Here is a 22,494-nt window from a genome sequence, read left to right as displayed (position 1 = left end):
AAAAAAATGAAGTGAAAGCAAAAAAAAAAAAAAGAATAGGAAAGCCATCAGGGGAGGGGATGGGATAAGGAGTTCTGGTGGTGGGAATTGTGTGGAGTTGTACCCCTCCTATCCTATGGTTCTGTTTCCTTTTTTTTTTTTTGGATTTTTTAAAATTTCCTTTTTGTTGCCCTTGTTGTTTTATTGTTGTAGTTATTGATGTTGTTGTTGTTGAGTAGGACAGAGAGAAATAGAGAGAGGAAGGGAAGACGGGGAGAGAAAGAGAGACACCTGCAGACCTGCTTCACCGCCTGTGAAGCGACTCCCCTGCAGGTGGGGAGCCGGGGGGCTCGAACCAGGATCCTTATGCCGGTCCTTGCGCTTAGCACCACGTGTGCTTAACCCGCTGCGCTACAGCCCGACTCCCCAGTGTTTCCTTTTTATAAATAAGATAATTAAAAAAAAAAAGAATTAACCTCAAAAAAAAAAAAAAAAAAAAAAAAACCTTATTAACCAGAGTACTCTTCCATTCTGGCTTATGGTGGTACCAAGGATTGAACACGGGACCTCAGACATGAAAACCTGTTACATGATTAATGGTTTTGTTTTCCTGACCTTATATTAAATATTTACGTCATTTTTATGAGGTAGGTAGACAGAGCACTGTTCGGCTCTAGCATACAGTGAGTGGTGCTGGGAATTGAGTCTAGGGCCATGTAAGCCTTGTGCTCGAATGTTGAGCTAGTTCTCCAGCTCTAGAACTTTTTAAAAATTATTACTGAGAGTGTATACAATAAAAAGTGGAAAAGATTACTACAGAAAGTGGAGATTAGGGCTTGGGAGATAGCACAGTGATTATGCAAAAAGATTGCCATGCTTGAGGCACTAAAAGTGCCACTTTCAATCCCCAGCACCACCATATGCCAGAGCTGAGCAGAACTCTGGTATTTCTCTGTGTGTATCTTGCTCTCTGTAGCTCTCTTTCATGAATAAAGTTGTTTTTTTTGTTGTTGTTACAGTGGAGCTCTGCTTTAGAAAGATTGATCTGGCAGGATGCTTAAGACAGGCTACAGAAGAAGGTGGAGGGCAGAATGCGGAGGCCAAGGCCAGGAAGAGGAGGCAGGAAGCTGCTACAACTGGACAGTGGTATTAAAAATATAGGAGTGAGGAGCTGGGGGGATGGCAGAGTAGTCATGAAAAAAGTCCTTAATGCCTGGGACACCAAAAGTCCCAGGTTCATTCCTTAGCACCACCATAAGCTAGAGTTTAGCAGTGCTCTGACTAAAAAAAAAAAAAAAAAAAAAAGAGGGGGGGCAGGAGAAAGAGGAATAAAAAAAGATGCAGAAGAGGGTCGGGCGGTAGCGCAGCGGGTTAAGCGCACGTGGCGCAAAGCGCAGGGACCAGCATAAGGATCCCAGTTCGAGCCCCTGGCCTCCCACCTGCAGGGGAGTCACTTCACAGGCGGTGAAGCAGGTCTGCAGGTGTCTTTGTCTTTCTCTCCCCCTCTCTGTCTTCCCCTCCTCTCTCCGTTTCTCTCTGTCCTATCCAACAACAATATCAAGAACAACAACAATAAGAACCACAATAGCGATAAAACAAGGGCAACAAAAGGGAAAAAAATGGCCTCCAGGGTCAGCGGATTTGTGGTGCAGGCACCGAACCCCAGCAATAACCCAGGAGGCAAGGGGAAAAAAAAGATGCAGAGCCCAAGCACAGGGCTTTACCTGACTGGTGCTGCAGGCTGCTGGACAGGAGAGAGGAGAGGCAGCTGCAGTCGATGGGCCCGGCTTCCCCAGGCCCTCACCATGTGTCTAGACTGGTTCAGGCCATCACAAGACACTGACTCTTTTTTTCTTTTCTTTTCTTTCTTTCTATTTCTTTCTCTCTTCCCCTTCTTTCCTTTTTTTTTTTTTTTTATGTTTTTATTTGCTACCAGGGCTGTTGCTGGGGCTCAGGGCTGGCACTACAAATTCACCACTCCTAGCGGCCTCTTTATTTCCTTCTTCTTCTTTCTATTTCATTGGATAGGATAGAGAGAAACTGAGGGCAGAGGGAGGCAGAGAGGAAGAAAGAGAGACACATGCATATCTGTCTCACCATTTGTGAAGCGTACCCCCACACACCGTAAATGGGGAGCAGGAACTTGAACCCAGGTCCTTGTGCATGGTAAGGCACTTACTTTTTCTTTTTTTAATTTTATTAAATTTTATTATTGGAGAGAGACAGAAATTGAGGAAGGGAGGAGGAGATAGAGAGGAAGAGAGACAAAGAGACACCTGCAGCCCTGCTTCACCACTCACGAAGCTTTCCCTCTTCAGGTGGGGACCAGGGGCTTGAACCTGGGTCCTTGCTCACTATAATGTGTGCGCTTAACCAGATGCGCCACCACCTGGCCCCTGGCACTTACTTTTTCTTGAAGACCAAGAACTTGTTGTTTTGCATGATGCATTCTTGGTTGTTTGAAATCTGCTGAAAGATGGTTTTGTTGGTCTTGCCCTGGAAGATGACGTTTTCTTGCACCAAGGCCTTGGCGCGGCCCCTCACGGCAATGCCATAGGCCCGGAACGAATGGATTCGGTTCTTTATTACCTGGGACAGGGACCAGAACTTGTTATACCTCAGGGACTCCTGGAGAATCCCAGGCTGGTGGGGAAGTCATGGGACAGAATCACAAAAGCTCCGAGGGCTGGGGGCTGGAAGGAGTAGCTATCCAGGTGCAGAGCCCCCAGCAATAACCTGTGTGGCAAACAAAAGCTAAGGGGTCAAGAGATGCTTGGTGAGTCAACACTGAGCCACAGGAACTGAGGGAAGGGACATCAGGACCAGCTGAAAGGGATGGGAAGTCAGGGAAGACTTCTTGGAGGAGGAGAGGGGTAAGCTGTAGGAGCTCACCAAGTGCAAAGCAGGACAGTGCCGGGAAAAAGAAAGTACAGGAGTCGGGCGGTAGTGCAGCGGGTTCAGCGCACGTGGCGCAAAGCACAAGGATCAGCGTAAGGATCCCGGTTCAAGCCCCTGGCTCCCCACCTACAGGGGAGTTCTTTCACAGGTGGTGAAGCAGGTCTGCAGGTGTCTATCTTTCTCTCTCCCTCTGTCTTCCCCTCCTCTCTCCATTTCTCTCTGTCTATCCAACAACAATGACATCAATAACAATAATAATAACAATAAAACAACAAGGGCAACAAAAAAGGGAATGAATAAATAAATATAAAAAAATTAAAGAAAGAAACAGTGCAAAGGCCTAGGGAAGTGGAGCTAGAAGCCAGGCCTATTGGCATCCCTGTGGAGACCCAAAACACAGTCCTCTTTCCCTTAGGCTGCTCACACAGTACTCTGCGGCTCTTGGGGGCCAGTGGCACACCCGGGGAAGCGCACACACTACAGTATGCAAGGACCTCAGGTTCAAGCCCCTGGTCCCCACCTGAAGGACTCTCTCTCTTTCCTCCTTTTTTCTTTTCCTTCCTTATTTTTTTTTTTAATTTTTTTAACCAGAGCACTGCTCAGTTCTGGTTTACAGTGGTGTGGGGGATTGAACGCAGGACTTTGGAGCCTCAGGTGTGAGAGTTTCTTTACATAGCCATTATACTATCTACCCCCACCCTCTATCTCCCTCTCTGTCTCCAACTCCCCCTCTCAATTTCTCTATCTCTATCCAATAAACTTAAACTTTGTCTGTACTAAGCCCTAAAACAGAAAGAGGCTTTGGGATTGTAATTTCCCAAGAGCAGGGATTAGGTCTGTCTGCCTTGACACTGAAGCCCTAGCCACCACTCAGCACAACAGCAAAGTTCTGCAGAAAAAGGAAGCTCAGAGCTCAGGTGGCGACCGTGTTCTGCGAGGTGCAGATGGGACGAGCTCCTTGGAAGTGCAGACAGGGACTTCGGAGTACTTGAAATGGCTGAGGGAGGTTTGTCCTGAAGACCCAAACTGTAGGGTGCGGGTCAGGGTGAGGATGGGTGAGAATTCCGGGTATATAAGGACATGTGTTGCCTAGAAGCAAAATGTCTTTCCTCACTATGCACCTGCTGCAGACCAGGTTGTTTGAGATGCTCCTGTGAGGGAAGCAGAGCGGACAGGCCTGGAACACTGCCGGCATCTCTGAGGCTGATTTTTCTTTTTTGTAAATATTTATTTTCCCTTTTTATTGCCCTTGTTTTTTATTGTTGTTGTTATTGATGTCACTCTTGTTGGATAGGACAGAGAAAAATGGAGAGAGGAGGGGAAGACAGAGGGGGGAGAGAAAGAGAGACACCTGCAGACCTACTTCACCACCTGTGAAGTGACTCCCCTGCAGGTGGGGAGCCGGGGACTTGAACCAGGATCCTTATGCCAGTCCTTGCGCTTTGCGCCACATGTGCTTAACCTGCTGCGCTACTGCCCAACTCTGTTTTTTTTTTTTAAGTGGTTTACAAAATTATTATGATAACGGGTATAATTCCACATCATTCCCACCCCCAGAATTCTGTGTCACCATCTCCCTCCAGGAGAAATTGCCAGAATTCTCCCAAGGTGACAGAGACAGGTTGACTATATACAGGTTAATTTTTATATATTCTATTTTTATTCACTTCTTTTTAAAAAATTTTATTTATTTTCCCTTTTTTTGCCCTTGTTTTTTTTTATTGTTGTTGTAGTTATTATTGTCATTGTTACTGATGTCATAGTTGTTAGGACAGAGAGAAATGGAGAGAGGAGGGGAAGACAGAGAGGGAGAGAAAGATAGACACCTGCAGACCTGCTTCACCACCTGTGAAGGGACCCCCCTGCAGGTGGGGAGCTAGAGGCTCGAACCAGGATCCTTAAGCCTATCCTTGTGCTTCACGCCACATGCGCTTAACTCACTGTGCTACTGCCCGACTCCCTTTATTTACTTCTATGGCACTGCCTTCGCTTTTTTCCTATGTCAGACCTATACCTATTACTACTTCTGAATGTCCTTCCTTTTTCCTCTTCTCTCTTAGATAAGAGAAACAAGTGTCTGACTTCCTCTTGTGCTTTCCAGATTCTCGTTCTGGGGCTGGGTGGTGGCGCACCTGCTAGAGCAGAGCACATGTATTACAATGCTCAAAGATTGGGGGTGGGTGGGGTTTGAGCCCCCAGTCCCCACCTGCAGGGGGAAAACTTTCTGAGTGGTGAAGCAGTGTTGCAGGTGTCTCTCCCTATCATCCCCTTCCCTCTTGACTTCTGGCTGTCTCTATCAAATAAATTACAGTACAAAAAAAAAATTTAATGTTACTGATTCCTTTCCTTCTCGGTGATGGTATAAAAAGAAAGATCTCAGTGATTTTTCTTTTGGTACAGCTGGAATGGTGTCTCTTTGAAGCATGATTGTTTAAGTTTTTTTTTTTTTTTTTTTTTTTTTTTTTTACCAGAGCACTATTCAGCTTTGGCTTATGGTGGTATGGGATATTGGACCTGGGACTTTGGAGCCTCAGGCATGAGAATCTCTTTGCATAACCATTATACTATCTACCTTCTGCCCTCTTTTTTTTTTTCCCCAAGATGTATATTTTTATTATTTTTTATTGCCACCAGAGTTTTCACTGGGGTTCAGCGCCTGCAGGACAAATTCACCATTTTTAGCAGCTGTTTCTTTCCTTTATATTTTCCTCTTTTGTTGGATAAGACAGAGAGAAATTGAGAGGGAAGAGGTAGAGGGAGAAACAGAGAGAGAGAGAGAGAGGAAGAGGTAGAGGGAGTGAGAGAGAGAAGCAGAGAGAGAGGAAGAGGTAGAGGGAGAGAGAGAGGGAGGGAGGGAGAGAGAGAGAGAGAGAGAGAGAGAGAGAGAGAGAGAGAGACTGTAGCCCTGCTCCACTACTTGTGAAGCTTCTGTCCTGCAGGTGGGGCTTAGGGCCTGTAAGGTATGTGCTCAGCTCAGCGAGTGCACCACTGCCCAGCCCCATAATGTTCATTTCAGTGAGATGGGGCAAGAGCTCTCCCAGGGCCACAATCGATGCTGGCACCACAGATCACACGCGCACACACGTGCACACACATATACACACCTTAGTGTCAGAGCTGGGCAGCAGCTGTAGCCCACTGCCCCGGTTGCCAATGATGTCATTTTCGATGACAACTGTGCTGTCACCCTTGGTGATGACGCCGTGGCCCCTGTTGTCATAGATCCCATTGCCCCGGAGCTCCACCTTGCACGGGGCCTCCACCTTGACGCCACTCTGACGGTTGCAGGAGATGCTGTTGTTGGCCACGCGGGTGAGCTGGCTGCTCTGGGCCACAGTGATGCCTCGGTCCCCGTTAGCATGGATCACGTTGGTGATGACTTGCAGCGCCTCGCTGCTCTGGACATAGAGTCCTGAGGCTGGGGGAGGGGGCAGGTAGAGAAAGCACAGGGTGGGGGGTCGGGCAGTAGCGCAGCAGGTTAACTGCACGTGGTGTGAAGCACAAGGAACGGCATAAGGATCCCGGTTCGAGCCCCTGGCTCCCCACCTGCAGGGGAGTCGCTTCACAGGCTGTGAAGCAGGTCTGCAGGTGTCTTTCTTTCTCTACCCCCCTGTCTGCCCTGCTCTCTCAATTTCTCTCTGTCCTATCCAACAACAACACAACAACAACAATAATAATAACCACAACAATGATAAAAACAAAAGGGGAAAAAATGGTCTCCAGGAGCAGTGGATTTGTGGTGCAGGCACCGAGCCCGGCAATAGCCCTGGGGGCAAAAAAAAAAAAAAAAAGCAAGCACAGGGTGGTCCTAGGGTCAGCTCTGAACATACCTAGCAGGAGAAGGCTTCCTGGAATTGCACACCCCAGGAAAGAGGGGTGGGGGAGAAGAGGCAGCCCTAGAGCGAGACCCGGGAGCAAGAAGGAAAGCCTGCTCCCTCTGAATGAAGTCCCTGGTGAACAACGCCAGGGACATGCGATGAGAGAAGCATCCTTAGGCTGGTCACCTGGTCTGTCTCTCCCCCTGGGTCGGCATATCTGCTGTGGTGTCAGCACCCTGGCATGGTTGATGAAGGACGTCATTCAAAAAGAACAGTTCTCAGTGTTCCTGGGCTTCCACCTGGGGTGTGCACTCACTCCCTGCTGAAGGCCGCCTGTCCCACCTCTACCTAGACAGTTCCCTGCTTACAAGCTGTTTTGTTTTCTTCCCCATACTGAGCTGGAATCTGCCTCCTTACTATTATTCACTAAGGGAAATTATATAATTTGCTGTTGTTATTGTTGGAGTTTCACTGCTATGGGCCAGCTTTTCCAGACAGAAGAGAAAAAGGGAGAGAGGAGAAAGAGAGAGAGAGGGAGGGGGAGACAGAAAGCTGGGGGAGGGGGAGAATATACCACATCATGGAAACTTCCTCCAGTGCAGAGGGGCTGGACTTGAACCTGGGTCAAGCATATGACAAAGTGGACACACTATCCAGGTGAGCTGTCCTGCACGCCCAAATGTCATTTCTGAATATACAGCAAATTATATGAATCTAAAAAGGCGTCAGAGGGAGTTGGCCAGTAGTGCAGCGGGTTATTCGCAAAGTGCAAGGACCAGCGTGATGATCCTGGTTCGAGCCCCCGGCTACCCACCTGCAGGGGAGTTGCTTCACAGGCGGTGAAGCAGGTCTGCAGGTGTCTGTCTTTCTCTCTCCCTCTCTGTCTTTCCCTCCTCTCTTCATTCCTCTCTGTCCTATCTAACAATGATGACACCAATAACAACAATAATAATAACTACAACAATAAAACAACAAGGACAACAAAAAGGAATAAATAAATATTTTTTAAAAATAAATAAAATAAAAAGGTGTCAGACATTTTGTAAAAAAAAAAATGGTCTTGAGTTGTGCATCCCTAGAAATGCTCTGTCAAGTTTGTGGTAAAAAAGGAACCAAGTCAGCAGGCTTAGAGCCATGAGACTTGGTTAGAAAAGCATGGCAGGGGGACCAGATGTGTGGAAGAGGACCCCTCTCCCCAGTGATACTCACTCACCACAAGAGCAAGAGGCCCCGGGGCAGTGCTGTGGGGAGGACCAATGCCGAGGGCCACACAGGGAGCCATGAGTCTGTAAGTTCGAGCCTTTTGGTGGCATCTGCCTAGGGTTTCTGCTACTTGGCTGAGAACAGCAAAAAAGAAATCAAGCTCTCTGTGGTCCGGGAGGTGGTGCAATGGATAGAGTATTGGACTCTCAGCGTGAGGTCCTGAGTTCAATCCCTGGCAGCACATGTACTAGAGTGATGTCTGGTTCTTTCTCTCTCTCCTCCTATCCCTCTTAATAAATAAATATTTCAATAAGGGCAACACAAGGGAATAAATAAATAAATATTTTTTTGAAAAGTCAGTAGAGCTGACATTTAAAAAAATATTTAAAAAAAGAAATCAAGTTATCTGTGGATTTATGTGATGTCATCTGTTTTAACAGAAAGCTGAATTGCCTGGAGTAAACCTGGGCTTGAAGAGGCAGAGCCCTTTCTTAGAAAAGTTTCTGGGGCTGCTGGCTCTTCCCAGCCTTCTACTCATCACAAAGAAATAAGCTGATCAGGTGGTCCGGGAAGTAGTGCAGTGGATGAAGCGTTGGATTCTCAAGCATGAGGTTTCCTGAGTTCAATCCCCGGCAGCAGATGCCAGAGTGATGTCTGCTTCTTTCTCTCTCCTCCTATCCCTCTCATTAATAAATGGGAATATATATATATATATATATATATATATATATATATATATATATATCAGAACACAGGAAATTTTTAAAAATTTTATTTATTTACTATTAGATAGAGACAGAGAGAAATTGAGAGGGAAGTGGGAGATAAGGAGAGAGATAGACACCTGCAGCCCTGCTCCACCACTCATGAAGCTTCTCCCCTGAAGGTGGGGACCAGAGGCTTGAAACAAAGTCCTTACACACTGTAATGTGTGCACTTAACCAGGTGCACCACCACCTGGCCCCCACAAATTTCTTTTTATTTATTTATTTATTTATTTATTTATTCCCTTTTTGTTGCCCTTGTTGCTTTATTATTGTAGTTATTGTTGTTGTTACTGAAGTTGTCGTTGTTAGGATAGGATAGAGAGAAATGGAGAGAGGAGGGGAAAACAGAGGGGGAGAGAAAGATAGACACCTGCAGACCTCTTTCATGGCCTGTGAAGCAACTCCCCCTGCAGGTGGGGAGCCGGGGTCTTGAACTGGGATCCTTCCGCCGGTCCTTGCGCTTTGCGCCACCTGCACTTAACCCGCTGCGCTACCGCCTGACTCCCCTCACAAATTTCTTTTCTTTTTTTTTAAAAAAAAAGATTTTATTTATTTATTAATGAGAAACACAGGAGGAGAGAAAGAGCCAGGCAGCTCTCTGGTACATGTGCTGCCGGGGATTGAACTCAGGACCTCATGCTTGAGAGTCCGATGCTTTATTCACTGCGCCACCTCCCGGACCTCCACAAATTTCTTTTTAACAGTGGTTCTGGTGATCAAATTTGGGAGCCTTGGAGTTAGAGGCATTTCATATTCATTTTTTTCCCCAATTTAATACACACTGAAATTCTAGCATTTTTCCCCCCTTTGCCTCCAGGGTTACTGCTGGGATTTGGTGCCTGCATTAAGAATCCACTGCTCCTGGAGGCCATTCTTTCCCATTTTGTTGTCCTTGTTGTTGTCATTATTGTTATTGTTGCCATTCATGTTGTTGTAACTGGATAGGACAGAGAGAAATGAAGAGAGGAGGGGGAGACAGACAGGGAGAGAGAAAGACAGACACCTGCAGACCTGCTTCACCACTTGTGAATCGACCTCCCTGAAGGTAGGGAGCTGGGGGCTCAAACTGGGATCCTTATGCCAGTCCTTGTGCTTTGCGTCAACCCTGTGCTTTGCACTTAATCCGCTGTGCTACCGCCCAAGCCCCCCCCAGCATTTTTTTAAATTATCTTTTTTTTAATATTTATTTTATTTATTTATTCCCTTTTGTTGCCCTTGTTGTTTTATTGTTGTAGTTATTATTGTTGTTGTCATTGTTGGATAGGACAGAGAGAAATGGAGAGAGGAGGGGAAGACAGAGAGGGGGAGAGAAAGCTAGACACCTGCAGACCTGCTTCACCGCCTGTGAAGCGACTCCCCTGCAGGTGGGGAGCCGGGGTTCGAACCGGGATCCTTATGCCGGTCCTTGTGCTTTGCGCCACCTGCGCTTAACCCGCTGCGCTACAGCCCGACTCCCCAAAAAATTATCTTTATTGGAGAGAGAAAGTCAGAAATCACAGGCTGGGTGGTTGTATACCCAGCTAGTGCACATAGTACTATGTGCAAGGATACAGTGGCACAACTGATACAGTGCACACATTTCCATGTGCAGAGACCTAAGTTCAAGTCTCTGGTCCCCACCTTGGGGGTAAAAGGGAAGTTTCATGAGCAGTGAAGCAGGGCTGCAAGTATTTCTATCTCCCACCTCCCTCTCAGTTTCTCTGTCTCCATCCCAAAAATAAATAAAAAATACAAACAAACAAAAACACCCAGACTACTTGAGAAAATTTTTTTAAAAAGATAATATGGATTTAAAACACACTTTTGTTTTCTATATCTCTAAGAAATACAAATAAGCCCAATCAAAATCCCTTAGGCCGCGGCCTGGAAGGCAGTGCAGTGTGTATAGCACTGGACTTGCAAAATTTACTAGTCTTGAGTTTGAGCCCCAGCATCGAAAGTGCCAGAGAGATGCTTTCACTCTCACACCCTCTCTCTCTCTCATTAATAGATAAGTGAATCTTCAAAGTAAATCTTAAAAAAAAAAAAAACAACTGGGAGTCGGGTGGTAGTGCAGCGGGTTAAGTGCACGTGGTGCAGAGCACAAGGACCAGCATAAGGATCCTGGTTCAAGCCCCCCGGCTCCCCACCTGCAGGGGAGTCGCTTCGCAGGCGGTGAAGCAGGTCTGCAGGTGTCTATCTTTCTCTCCCCCCTCTGTCTTCCCCTCTTGTCTCCATTTCTCTTTTTCTATCCAACAACAACGACAGCTATGACAACAATGATAACTACAACAAGGGCAACAAAATGGGAAAAATGGCCTCCAGGAGCAGTGGATTCGTAGTGCAGGTACCAAGCCCCAGGAATAACCCTGGAGGCAAAAACAAACAAACAAACAAACAAAAAACTAATATGCCACCAATTGCAAGATGCCTACCACCAGACACTTAGATGTGAGAAAATGTCTCAGAATTTATTAGACATGGGGCAGAGGGGAGATAGCATAAGGGCTGTGCAAACAGACTGTCATGTCTGAGGCTCCAAAGTTTCAGTCTCCTGCACCACCATAAGCCAGAGCTGAACAGTGTTCTGGTAAACAAACAAACAAACAAACAAACAAAGCAGAATTTCTACATGTGTGTGGCAGGTGTGGGGCCGGGTTCTTCTGGGGCAGAAGGAGCAGCAGGCAGAGGATGGAAGAAAGGGAATTCCAGGCAAGAGAAACAGTGTGAGCAGTGTCAGGAGGCGGGGGCGTTGGGGGCCGGTGGGAAGGGGTGGAGATTGGGCAGGAGACTTGGGATGCAGGGGACTAGAGAGTCAGTCAGCTCAGTGGCTGATGGGACTGGAATGTCATTCTGTGCAAGTAAGAGCACAGACCCCGACACCCCCTCTCATCCGCCACACACAGCAGGGAGGCAGCGAGGGGCACACTCACCTCCATTGTGGTTAATACTGTTCGACTCAACCAGGGTGGTGGTGACGGGCCGGCGCAGTGGATCGTCGTCCTTCTCCAACTCCGTCTCCCAGAGGATGGCGTCCCCATCCTCACTGAAGTTCTCCTGGGCCCCATGGCCTCCAGGGAAGTCACTGGAGCCGTCTTTCTGGCTGAACACTGCCACTCCATATAGGCCATTGTAGCTGACATGGTTGCTGGTGACATGGGGCAGGCTGGATGACATCATCCACACACCACAGCCCTTATTAGCTGGGACAGTGAAAGGAGCTGGTCACTGACACTGGGAGGCAGGTGAGGCAGCAGCCACTGCAGCAGCCACTGTCCCCAGGAGGGGGGCACAGAAGGCACCAGCCTGGGAGACAGTCTGATTTGCTCATAGCCTTTCCTCATAGTCCCCTTAGCAGGGCTGCTCTCTAGCACAGTGGTTATGCAAAAAAGACTTTTATGCCTGAGGCTTTCAGGTCTTGGGTTCAATCCCCAGAACCACCATAAGCCAGAGTCACTTTGTAGCTTTGGCTGCAGGCTTCTCCCTCCTACAAGAGCAAGAGTGACAACCAGTTCTTTTTTGTTGCCTCCAGGGTTATTGCTGGGGCTCAGTGCCTGCACCATGAATCCACTACTCCTAGAGGCCATTCCCCCCCCTTTTGCTGCCCTTGTTGTGGTTATTATTATTGTTGTTGATGTTGTTCATTGTTGGATAGGACAGAGAGAAATGGAGAGAGGAAGGAAAGACAGAGACAGGGAGAGAAAGATAGACACCTATAGACCTGCTTCACCGCCTGTGAAGCGACTCCCCTGCAGGTGGGGAGCCGGGGGCTCGAACTGGGATCCTTACGCCAATCCTTGCGCTTTGTGCCACCTGTACTTAACCCGCTGCGCCACTGCCCGACGCCCTAGTGACAACCAGTTCTATCCCACAACTAGCGCCTTTCCACAGGAGTGAGAGTGCTCTGATACTGCTGGGGGTGTGGATCAGGAGCCTGAGCCCATGATGACAGCGCCAGAGAGGCTCTCGGGGTTCATCCAGCCCCAGCCTTCCTTGCACACAGATGGAGGCAGTGGTAGCATGAATCCCAGCTGTACCACCTGGGGCAGGTTTTTTTTTTTTTTCTTCACAAAACAAGCAACCAACCCTCCACAAGCCTTGGTTTCCTTCACTTTAAAATGGGCTAATAGGACTAGCATGGGAGGCATGGCTCAGAGGTGGCATGTGTCCCTTACATGCATGAGGCCCTAGGTTCAACCCCTAGTATAACATGAGAGAGCAACAAAGACAAAGTAGGGGGAATCCCATGGAGGGTGAGCTAGTGCTCTGGCGGCTTTCTTTCTCCCTCACACGCATACCTATTTTAAAAAGTGGGGCAAGGAGGTGGCTGAACAGTGGAGCACATACCTTTCATGCACAAGGGCCTTGAATGACTACACAGTGCTGCATAAAAAAAGAAGCAAGCACCAAAGCAAAGGATGCTGGGGAGGGAGGGCAGGTAGGGGACTTGGGAGTGTGAGGAGCTGTGGGTCCTGGTGCATGATGGGAAAAGGACCTAGGATGGGGGTGCTTTGTAGGCACTTATGGGAAGGTGAGAAATGGTACCCATGTCTCAACAGCTGTACTGTGGAATTATTTTCCCCCCAATGAAATGGTAAAAAAAAAAAAAAAGGGTAAATACATACCAACCAACTGTCCTGTAAATCATAACCTCCCTAATCAAATGACAAAAAAAAAAAAAGTACCCCCCCATACACAATGAAGTGAAGTTAGTAATTGTACCTACCTCAGAAGGCAGTGTCATGGTGGTTAAATATGACAGTACATAAAAAGGGCTGGAGTACATATTAGCTATTATTACTAATACTGTTATCATCTTCAGAGACAACGACTCAGAGATTAAGACTTCACCCAGGGGTTTGGGCGGTAGCGCAGTGGGTTAAGCACACGTGGCGCAAAGCGCAAGGATCCCGGTTCGAGCCCCCGGCTCCCCACCTGCAGGGGAATCACTTCACAGGTGGTGAAGCAGGTCTGCAAGTGTCTATCTTTCTCCCCCCCTCTGTCTTCCCCTCCTCTCTCCATTTCTCTCTGTCCTATCCAACAACAACACATCAATAACAACAATAATAATAACCACAACAATGGTAAAACAACCAGGGTAACAAAAGGGAAAAAATGGCCTCCAGGAGCAGTAGATTCATAATGCAGGCACCAAGCCCCAGCAATAACCCTGGAGTAAAAAAAAAACAGCCACCAGTCAATGTGGCAAAAAAAAAAAAAGACTTTACCCAAAGCTGCAGATAGTAAGAACCATTTTCCTTCTATGACTACCCTATTTTCCCCCCATTATATTTCCAGTTTTCTGAATCAAAAGACAGGATAAGAGGAGCTGGACGCCCAAGTGCCAGAACTTAAATGGTCCTGTCCTTACATAAGATATGACTTCTTCTGCTTTTGGTTCTTTTACTGCAGAAAAAGCTCTCTGCTTCGCTGGTCCCATGAGGCCAGATCTAGTCTGTTTTTAGACGAGGTGTCTGATACCCAGGGAAAGATGGTGACTTTCTCAGGGGCTGCAAACTGGCAACAGAATCTGGACTTCCTGCCTCCCTGACTGGGTGGGTCCGCAGGCCCCTCTTCCTGGGAACAGGCCCCTCACCATAGATGGTGTTTCCTTCTATCAGCCCTTTGCCTTCATCTCCCACGACGATCCCATCTGAGTAGCCAAAGCAGATGAGGTTGCTCCTGAGCACTGGGACACCTCCGCGTCGGATGTCCACACCTCCCCACTGATTCTCCCGGATGACGTTCTCTGTGGAGAAAGGCAGAAGAGGGTCAATACCCAAGGCACATGCCCGGTGCTGCAAAGGAGGGCTCAGACAGCTGAAAGAAAGGACACACAGACCCTACCCTGTCAGCAGCTGGGGTCCCGGATCTTGCCAAGTGTTCGCAATTTTATAAACTTGTTTGCTTTCTCAAGCTCTGTGACTGTCTTGTGCTACCCTATGACCCTAGAACCAACCCACTGTCACCAGTGGCCTTGAGGACTGCTGACTGAACATAAACAGACTTGCCAGTCCCTGGACCACAGGGACTAACCACTGGGGAGCTATTCCAGGTGTGCTCAGAGGCAGACTCCAGCCTGTCCCCTCCCTGACAACCCTCAGAGGTACCAGCTGTCCCCTCACCTCAGTTCCGGACTCTGACCACACAATGCCTCCGGCTCCTCCTCTGATACCTTTCCAGGAGGAGTTGGTGGTGGTGGCACAGTGGGTGAAGTGCATGTGGCAGGAAGCGCAAGGACCAGCGAGGATCCCAGTTCGAGCCCCTGGCTCCCCACCTGCAGGGGAGTCGCTTCACAGTCTGTGAAGCAGGTCTGCAGGTGTCTGTCTCTCCCCCTCTCTGTCTTTAACGACAACATCAATAACAACAACAACAATGGAACAACAAGGGCAACCAAAGGGAAAACATGGCCTCCAGGAGCAGTGGATTCCTAGTGCAGGCACCGAGCCCCAGCAATAACCCTGGAGGAAAAAAAAAAAAAAAAGAATCGCAAGTCATAGGGCAGGGCAGACTGCCCGATTCTGGCACCAAGAGCAGTGGCTCAGAAGGCCCCGGGGCACAGCCCCTTCCTGCTTGTGGCCACACATCACGTCCTTCCACCTGCTGAACACCCAGCTTACACTAGCCACCTCCCTGCTCTCTAGGCCCTGCCCCTGTGAGCAGCCCGGGTGGGGTTAGTTCTTTTCCCAGGCTCTTTCCTATCATTCAGGTTCTGTGGTTCCAGAGAGAGGGTTCCAGAGTTACAGAGTAAGAGAGAGTGCTGGCACCGCCGCCATGGGGAAAGAGGCAGCAGAGTTCTGTTTGGTGATTAGTTTGGTTTAGTTTATGAATCGTTGTTCCTGAATAAAGAAATACAGCTTCCCTGCCCAGCCGTATGTCTCTGGTCGTCTCTGTTACCCGCCCGTGAAGCTAGCCTGGCCGGCTAGAGCCGCCAAATTTTAACAACAAGGTTCTGGTTCACATGTCATCTTCCTGAAAAGGCTGCCTTGACCACAATCTTAAAATGCTTAGAACAGTCCCTCTATCGTGTACTTTTAGTTATTTGTAGAGCATTCATCACCCATGCACATGCCTTTCTTGCTTACGTATGTACACTTTATTTTCTCCCCCTTCTAAAATGTTGGTTCCTGTGCCCCAGAGGGAGCACATTTATAGAGCTGCGGACCAACAAGCTCTCAGATTCATTCAATCCCTGGCTCTGCATATGCTTGAGTGATGCTGATTATTCTCGTCGCCTCCCCTCCAGCCCATCTCTATTATATATATGTAATTTTTAAAAATTTATTTATTTATTCCCTTTTGTTGCCCTTGTTGTTGTTTTATTGTTGTAGATATTCTTGTTGTCATCGTTGTTGGATAGGACAGAGAGAAATGGAGAGAGGAAGGGAAGACAGAGAGGGGGAGAGAAAGACAGACACCTGCAGACCTGCTTCACCGCTTGTGAAGCGACTCCCCTGCAGGTGGGGAGCCGGGGGCTCGAACCGGGATCCTTAGGCCGGTCCTTGCGCTTTGCGCCACGTGCGCTTAACCCGCTGCGTTACCGCCCGACTCCCAGTATATATGTAATTTTTTAAAAAAAATCTTTTTTTATATTTATTTTCCCTTTTGTTACCCTTGTTTTTCATTGTTGTTGTAGTTATTATTGTTGTTGTGATTGATGTCATTGTTGTTGGATAGGACAGAGGAGAAATGGAGAGAGGAGGGGAAGACAGAGAAGGGGAGAGAAAGATAGATACCTGCAGACCTGCTTCACCACCTGTGAAGCGCCTCCCCTCCAGGTGGGGAGCCCAGGGCTGGAACCGGGATCCTTAACGCCGGTCCTTGTGCTTTGCGCCACATGCGCTTAACCTGCTGCGCTACCTACCGCCTGACTCCCATATATGTAATTTTAATTTATTAATTGGATAGAGACATTCAGGAATTAAGAGGAAGAGGGAAAGACGGAGAGACGCCTGCAGCCCTACTTCACCACTCACAAAGCTTTCCCTCTGCAGGTGGGGACTGGGGGCTTGAACCTAGGTCCTTACACATTGTAACATTTACATTCTACCTGGTGCACCACTACCCAACCTCCCCCCATCTCTGTGTAATGAAATACATTTTAAAATATCTGTATCTTTTTATTCTGCAGCCATACATTTTCTTGGGACCTGGAAACTATAAGATACCATTATTCCGAGAGTCGGGCGGTAGCGCAGTGGGTTAAGCGCAGGTGGCGCAAAGCGCAAGGACCAGCGTAAGGATCCGGGTTCCAGTCCCTGGCTCCCCACCTGCAGGGGAGTCGCTTCACAGGCGGTGAAGCAGGTCTGCAGGTGTCTATCTTTCTCTCCCCCCCTCTGTCTTCCCCTCCTCTCTCCATTTCTCTCTGTCCTATCCAATAACAACCACATCAATAACAACAACAATAATAACTACAACAACAATAAAAAAAGACAAGGGCAACAAAAGGGAAAATAAATAAATAAAAATTAAAAAAAAAAGATACCATTATTTCTGATGGAATCCACCCCCCACCATTTTTTCTTTCTTTAAGGTAGCAGGTGAGAGACAGAGACAGAAAGAGAGACAAGGAGAGGAGAGACCCCCAAAGCTCTAACCCTCTGCTTGTAAAGTTACCCCTCTTTTGGTAGATGTTCCCATGTGGTAGCCAGGGGTTCAAACCTGGGCCCTTGAACATAGTAAAATGTGCCCTCTACCAAGTGAGTTATCTGCCAACCCCATTAAAAAAACCTTTTTTTCCTTGAAGTCAGTTTTCTGACAAGGGCTGTCAGTTTGACTGACAAGGGCTGGTGTCTGTTTTGCTCAGTTTGTTATTGGATAGAGACAGGGAGAAATTGAGAGAAGAGGGGGAGACAGAGAGAAAAGAGACAGAGAGACATCTGCAGCCCCGCTTCACCACTTGTGAAGGTTTTTCCCTTTGCAGGTGGGGACTCGGAGCTTGAAACTGGGTCCTTGCACACTGTAATATGTGTGCTTAACCAGTGCACCACCGCCTGGCCCTGTTTTGTTCATTTTGTATTCCAACTTCTATATACAGCATGTGGTCAATAAATGATGAATAAAAAAGTCTAGATTCAATTATGGAACTCATTCTGTGCTGAGGCTAAACTGAAGTACAAGAAAGACTTAACCTTTTTTTATATTTTTTAAAATTATTTTTTTTAATTATTTATTGGTTAGAGATAGTTAGAAATTGGAAGGGGAAGGGGAGATAGAGAGACCCCTAAAGTCTGGCTTCACCACTTGTGAAGCTTCACCCTGCAGGTGGGGACCAGGGGCTTGAACCTGGGTCCTTTTACCCTGTGGTGTGTGCACTTAACCAGTTATGCCACCACTGGCCCCCTAACCTTTACCTTATAGAACTGGCCACCTTATACAGCAAAGGAAACTGGCATTAAACAGATTGGTACAAAGTTAAGTAATATTTCTTGCAAAGCAGGCGGATTGGATAATATAAGCTTTTAAAGTGTGTAACACAGGGGGTCCGTTAGATAGCTCATCTGGAAGGGTGCCTGCTTCAACATGTCTGTGACCTAGGTTTGAGCCCTTGCTACACCGGACGGGAGTACTATGGCCATGTGGGAAGCATTGGTGCTGTGGTGTCTCTCCTCCCTCTCTCTCTATCTGAAAAAGTCAGGCTACAAATGGAAGTTGGCTCAGGAATGGTGAAGCAATCTGGCCATTCCAAGAAAATAAACAAAAGAATAAAGTGTAGTCAGGGTAGCTTTCCCTGAAGAAGAGACAGGGGAGTGGGCCAGGCAGGGAAGAATGCAGATGGGTCTCCAGAGCAGGCCAGTATCAAAGCCCAGAGGAGGAATTCAGACAGTCTGTGGTATCTGTGTTTCCACAGTGTTATGCAAGTCCTGGAAAAGAGCAGGCATCACCCTGCTGGGCCCTCAAGAGCCCTCCTGCCATGTAGGCGAGGTCAGTCTGTCAAGGTGGAAGACTGCTCAGGGGTTACGCTGAGATGTTAGCGTGGCTGTTGGTGCTTGGCTGGTCCCAAGGTGGTCTCCATCCTACCTGTGATGAGACCTTTGCCATTCTCATTCACTGCTATGCCCGCTGCACGGCCCTTGAAGATGTGGTTCCCACTAAAATAGAAGGAAAAGAAGACGAAGAGGTGAGACGAGGCCACAGTCACATGCCAAAGACAATGCCTATCCAAGGGGAATGCCTTCCTCTTCTTTTCAAATTTAAATTTATTATTACTATTATTTACCAGAGCACTGCTCAGCTCTAGTTTATGGTGGTGCAGGGGACTGAACCTATCTCCTAGGAAAGAGTCAAATAGCCCACTTCCCCCGGGAGGAAAAAGTCAGCAAATTAAGTAGACTGCTAAGGAAGCCAAGTGTTAACTGCAACTACACTATGTACTTTGGAGCTGCTTGAGCAGAAGTATCTGTTAAAAGCCTCTATACAGTGGTCCGGGAGGTGGTGCAATGACTAAGGCACTAGACTCTCAAGCATGAGGTCCTGAGTTTGATCCGCGGCAACACATGTACCAGAGTGATGGCTGGTTCTTTCTCTCCTCCTATCTTTCTCCTGAATAAATAAATAAATTCTTTAAAAAAAAAAAAAAAGCCACCGGGCGTCCGGCGGTAGCGCAGTGGGTTAAGTGCACGTGGCGCAAAGCGCAAGGACCAGCGCAAGGATCCCTGTTCGAGCCCCTGGCTCCCCACCTGCTGAGGAGTCGCTTCACAGGCGGTGAAGCAGGTCTGCAGGTGTCTTTCTCTCCCTCTCTGTCTTCCCCTCCTCTCTCCATTTTCTCTCTGTCCTATCCAACAACGACGACATCAACAACAATAATAATAACCACAACAACAATAAAAACAACAAGGGCAACAAAAAGGAAAATAAATAAATAAATATTTTTTTAAAAGCCTCTATACAGGGGTGGAGAGCTAGCTCTCTAGACAGGACGTGTGTCTAGCCATGAATGTGACTCAGGTTCAAACCCCAGCACCCAATAATAGGAGAGATGCCATGGCACCGGACGACACTGGTCTCTCTCTCTCTATCTGAAGGAGAACACTGTTCCAAAACGGTGAAATCACACGCGTGCAAGTGCCAGCCTCCAAACAAACAAACAAACAAACAAAACCCTATTTTCCCACAGACAGATTTGAAGAGTTTGTTTTGCTACGTTAACAAATCAGTCAGCTGGTGGTTACTAGGGGTCTAGGGGTTCCAGAGTTCAGTCAAATGCAGTGTGGGAGGGATGGAGGTGACCCCTCTCCCATTTCTGCGTGTTGTACTAGAGCAGTAAATGTGTGACTGGTATGTTTTCAGTACATATGTGATTTATTCCCAGAAAGGATCAATAGCCACTTAGAGGATATGCATGTGTGTATTTATAGGGCGAGCAGAATCAAGATGGAGGAGGTATAGGAAAACATCTAGAAAAGAGGGGGCAGATCATTGTACCAAGAACCAAGGCTAAGGTATGCACTGCAGATGAGCACGGCTGGAAGCCTGTCATTGTTTGCAGCCAAGGCAAAAAAGAAAAACTCACTAGGTTATAGGACTCTCGCTGGGAAACACACACACAGGCAAGCAAACTTCCTAAAACTTGTGAGAACTGTGGTGGTTATCGCTGGGTGGAGAGAGGGTGGGGACACAGACTTTGGTGGTGGGTGTGGTGCGCAACTATAAACTGTAATTTTTTTTTTTTTTTAGTGTTTTAATTTTTTTGCTTTCAGGGTTATTGTTGGGACTCTGTACCTGCATAATTCCATCACTCTCCATGTCTGGTAGCCTTTTTTTTTTTCCCTTTTTAGACACAGTGAGAGACAGAGAGGAGAAGAGAGACACTGCTTCACTACTCCTGAAGCCTCCCCCGTGCAGGTGGTCCCATATAATGGCCAAGGGGCTCGAACCCAGGTCTTCACACAGGAAAGTAAGCCATCTCCTGTCCTCAATAAATAAAGCATTAAAAGGAATTCAGTCCTGAAAAATCACTCAGGCCTGGGGCTCCCTGGGGCAGGGGGCTTGCTGGAACGGGTCCCCCAGCAGCACCCTGTCTCCTCTTGGCAGCCCTGGTGGGGGGGGAGTTGGCCTGCAGGGGGCAGAGTGGCTCTGTCTGGAATCCCAAGCATCTGAGTGGCTCCAAGGTGGCTGAGGTTTGCTGGAGAGCAGCCAAATGGGGCACTTGGCCAGTCTGGATGGAGCCAGAGGCTGCCTCCAGAAACCACAAGCTTCAGCTGCTAGTGATGTGGCAAAGAAGGCACATCTAGTCGGGAGTAAGCAGCTGTGGCTCGTTGGTCTAGGGGTATGATTCTCGCTTAGGGTGCGAGAGGTCCCGGGTTCAAATCCCGGACGAGCCCTAGCTTTTCTTTTTCCTGTTCTGCATTCACCTGCCCTTTGAAAAGCAGAGTCAAGGATGGTCTCCTTACTGAAGGAGAGGACCAGTCTCCCCAGCAGCTGTGGACTGTGTACACTCCAATCTTTCCTCGGAGGCTAAATTGAGTATGAGGGCTTAGCCTCAGCTGCTGAGCGTGAGAAGACTGGAGTCAAAGGGTTGCATTTTAACAGGCAGAAAAGACAGCCTTGCAGGGTGTCTCAGACTAGGAGAAAATGATCTTGAGCATAGTGGGTTAAGCACACCTACCGTAAAGCACAAGGACCAGTGTGAGGATCCCAGTTCGAGCCCCTGGCTCCCCACCTACAGGGGAGTCGCTTCACAAGCGGTGAAACAGGTCTGCAGGTGTCTGTCTTTCTCTCCCCCTCTGTCTTCCTCTCCTCTCTCCATTTCTTTCTGTCCTATCCAACAATAACAACATCAACAACAATAATAACTACAACAAAAATAAAAACAAGAGCAGCAAAAAGAAAGTAAATAAATATTTTTAAAAATACTGTAGGGAGTCAGGCAGTAGCACAGTGGGTTAAGCGCAGGTGGCGCTAAAGCTCAAGGATTGGACCCCGGTTCAAGCCCCCGACTCCCCACCTGCAGGGGAGTCGCTTCACAGGCGGTGAAGCAGGTCTGCAGGTGTCTCTCTTTCTCTCCCCCTCTCTGTCTTCCCCTCCTCTCTCCATTTCTCTCTGTCCTATCCAACAACGACGACATCAATAACAACAAGAATAATAACTACAACAATAAAACAACAAGGGCAACAAAAGGGAATAAATAAATGAAAAAAATGAAAAAATTGTAACCCACTATTAATAACAAATAAACAATGTAAAAATAAAAAGGAACTCAATAGGTTATATAACTTTCACGGGGCCAAAAAAAAAAAAAAAAGTGGGTTGCCTGATGTTGCTCACTTTAGGGATGTCAAACCTCACGCTCTGCCTTCCTCCAGCTCCCACATTCCATCCCAAAGAAATACACAATAAAAGCACGATCTACTTTCTCAAAATGACTTTTTAAAAAGCCTAAATCCATGGTCAAAAACTTTTTGCCACCAGGGTTACTGTTGGATTTCAGTGTCTGCAGCACTCCAGTACTCCTACTCCCAGAGGCCACCTTCTTCTTCTTCTTCTTCTTCTTTTTAATTTGTATAACAGAGAAATAGAGAGGGAAAGAGAAAGAGAAACACCTGTCACACTCCTTCACTTTTTTGTGAAGTTTCCCCCTGCTATGTAGGTGAAGTTTAGGGGCTTGAACCTGGGTCCTGGTACAAGGTGAGCTATTTTAATCTAATAATAGTCCTTGTTTTGTTTTGTTTTTTGCCTCCAGGGTTATCGCTGGGGCTCAGTGCGGGCACTATGAATCCACTGCTCCTGGAGGCCTTTTTTTTTCTCTTATTTTTATTTATTTATTTGTTCCCTTTGTTGTTTTTTTTTATCATTGTAGTTATTGTTGTTATTGATGTCATCGTTGTTGGATAATGGAGGATGGTTTTTCC

General features: G+C 47.5%; 1 protein-coding gene and 1 non-coding gene across 4 annotated transcripts in view; one reads left to right on the top strand and one right to left on the bottom strand.

The window, feature by feature from the left end:
* Positions 1 to 22,494, bottom strand: part of FBXO10 (F-box protein 10) — a 102,930-nt gene that overhangs the window by 4,062 nt on the left and 76,374 nt on the right. For all 3 annotated transcript variants that reach the window (XM_016188566.2, XM_060199154.1, XM_060199153.1), the window contains 5 exons: positions 18,665 to 18,735; positions 14,241 to 14,393; positions 11,578 to 11,847; positions 5,982 to 6,295; positions 2,387 to 2,568 (listed from right to left, as the gene is read on the bottom strand). In XM_016188566.2, coding sequence (XP_016044052.1) covers positions 2,387 to 2,568; positions 5,982 to 6,295; positions 11,578 to 11,847; positions 14,241 to 14,393; positions 18,665 to 18,735 — 990 coding nt within the window. The remainder of the gene's footprint in view (positions 1 to 2,386; positions 2,569 to 5,981; positions 6,296 to 11,577; positions 11,848 to 14,240; positions 14,394 to 18,664; positions 18,736 to 22,494) is intronic.
* TRNAP-AGG (transfer RNA proline (anticodon AGG)) lies at positions 20,896 to 20,967 on the top strand. The gene has a single exon. It is a non-coding gene; the product is annotated as a tRNA-Pro (tRNA).

The sequence above is a fragment of the Erinaceus europaeus genome, chromosome 10 (assembly GCF_950295315.1).
Source record: "Erinaceus europaeus chromosome 10, mEriEur2.1, whole genome shotgun sequence".
Lineage (NCBI taxonomy): Eukaryota > Metazoa > Chordata > Mammalia > Eulipotyphla > Erinaceidae > Erinaceus > Erinaceus europaeus.
The sequence above is the reverse complement of the archived record's forward strand: the minus strand, read 5'-3'. Positions and strand labels throughout refer to the sequence as shown.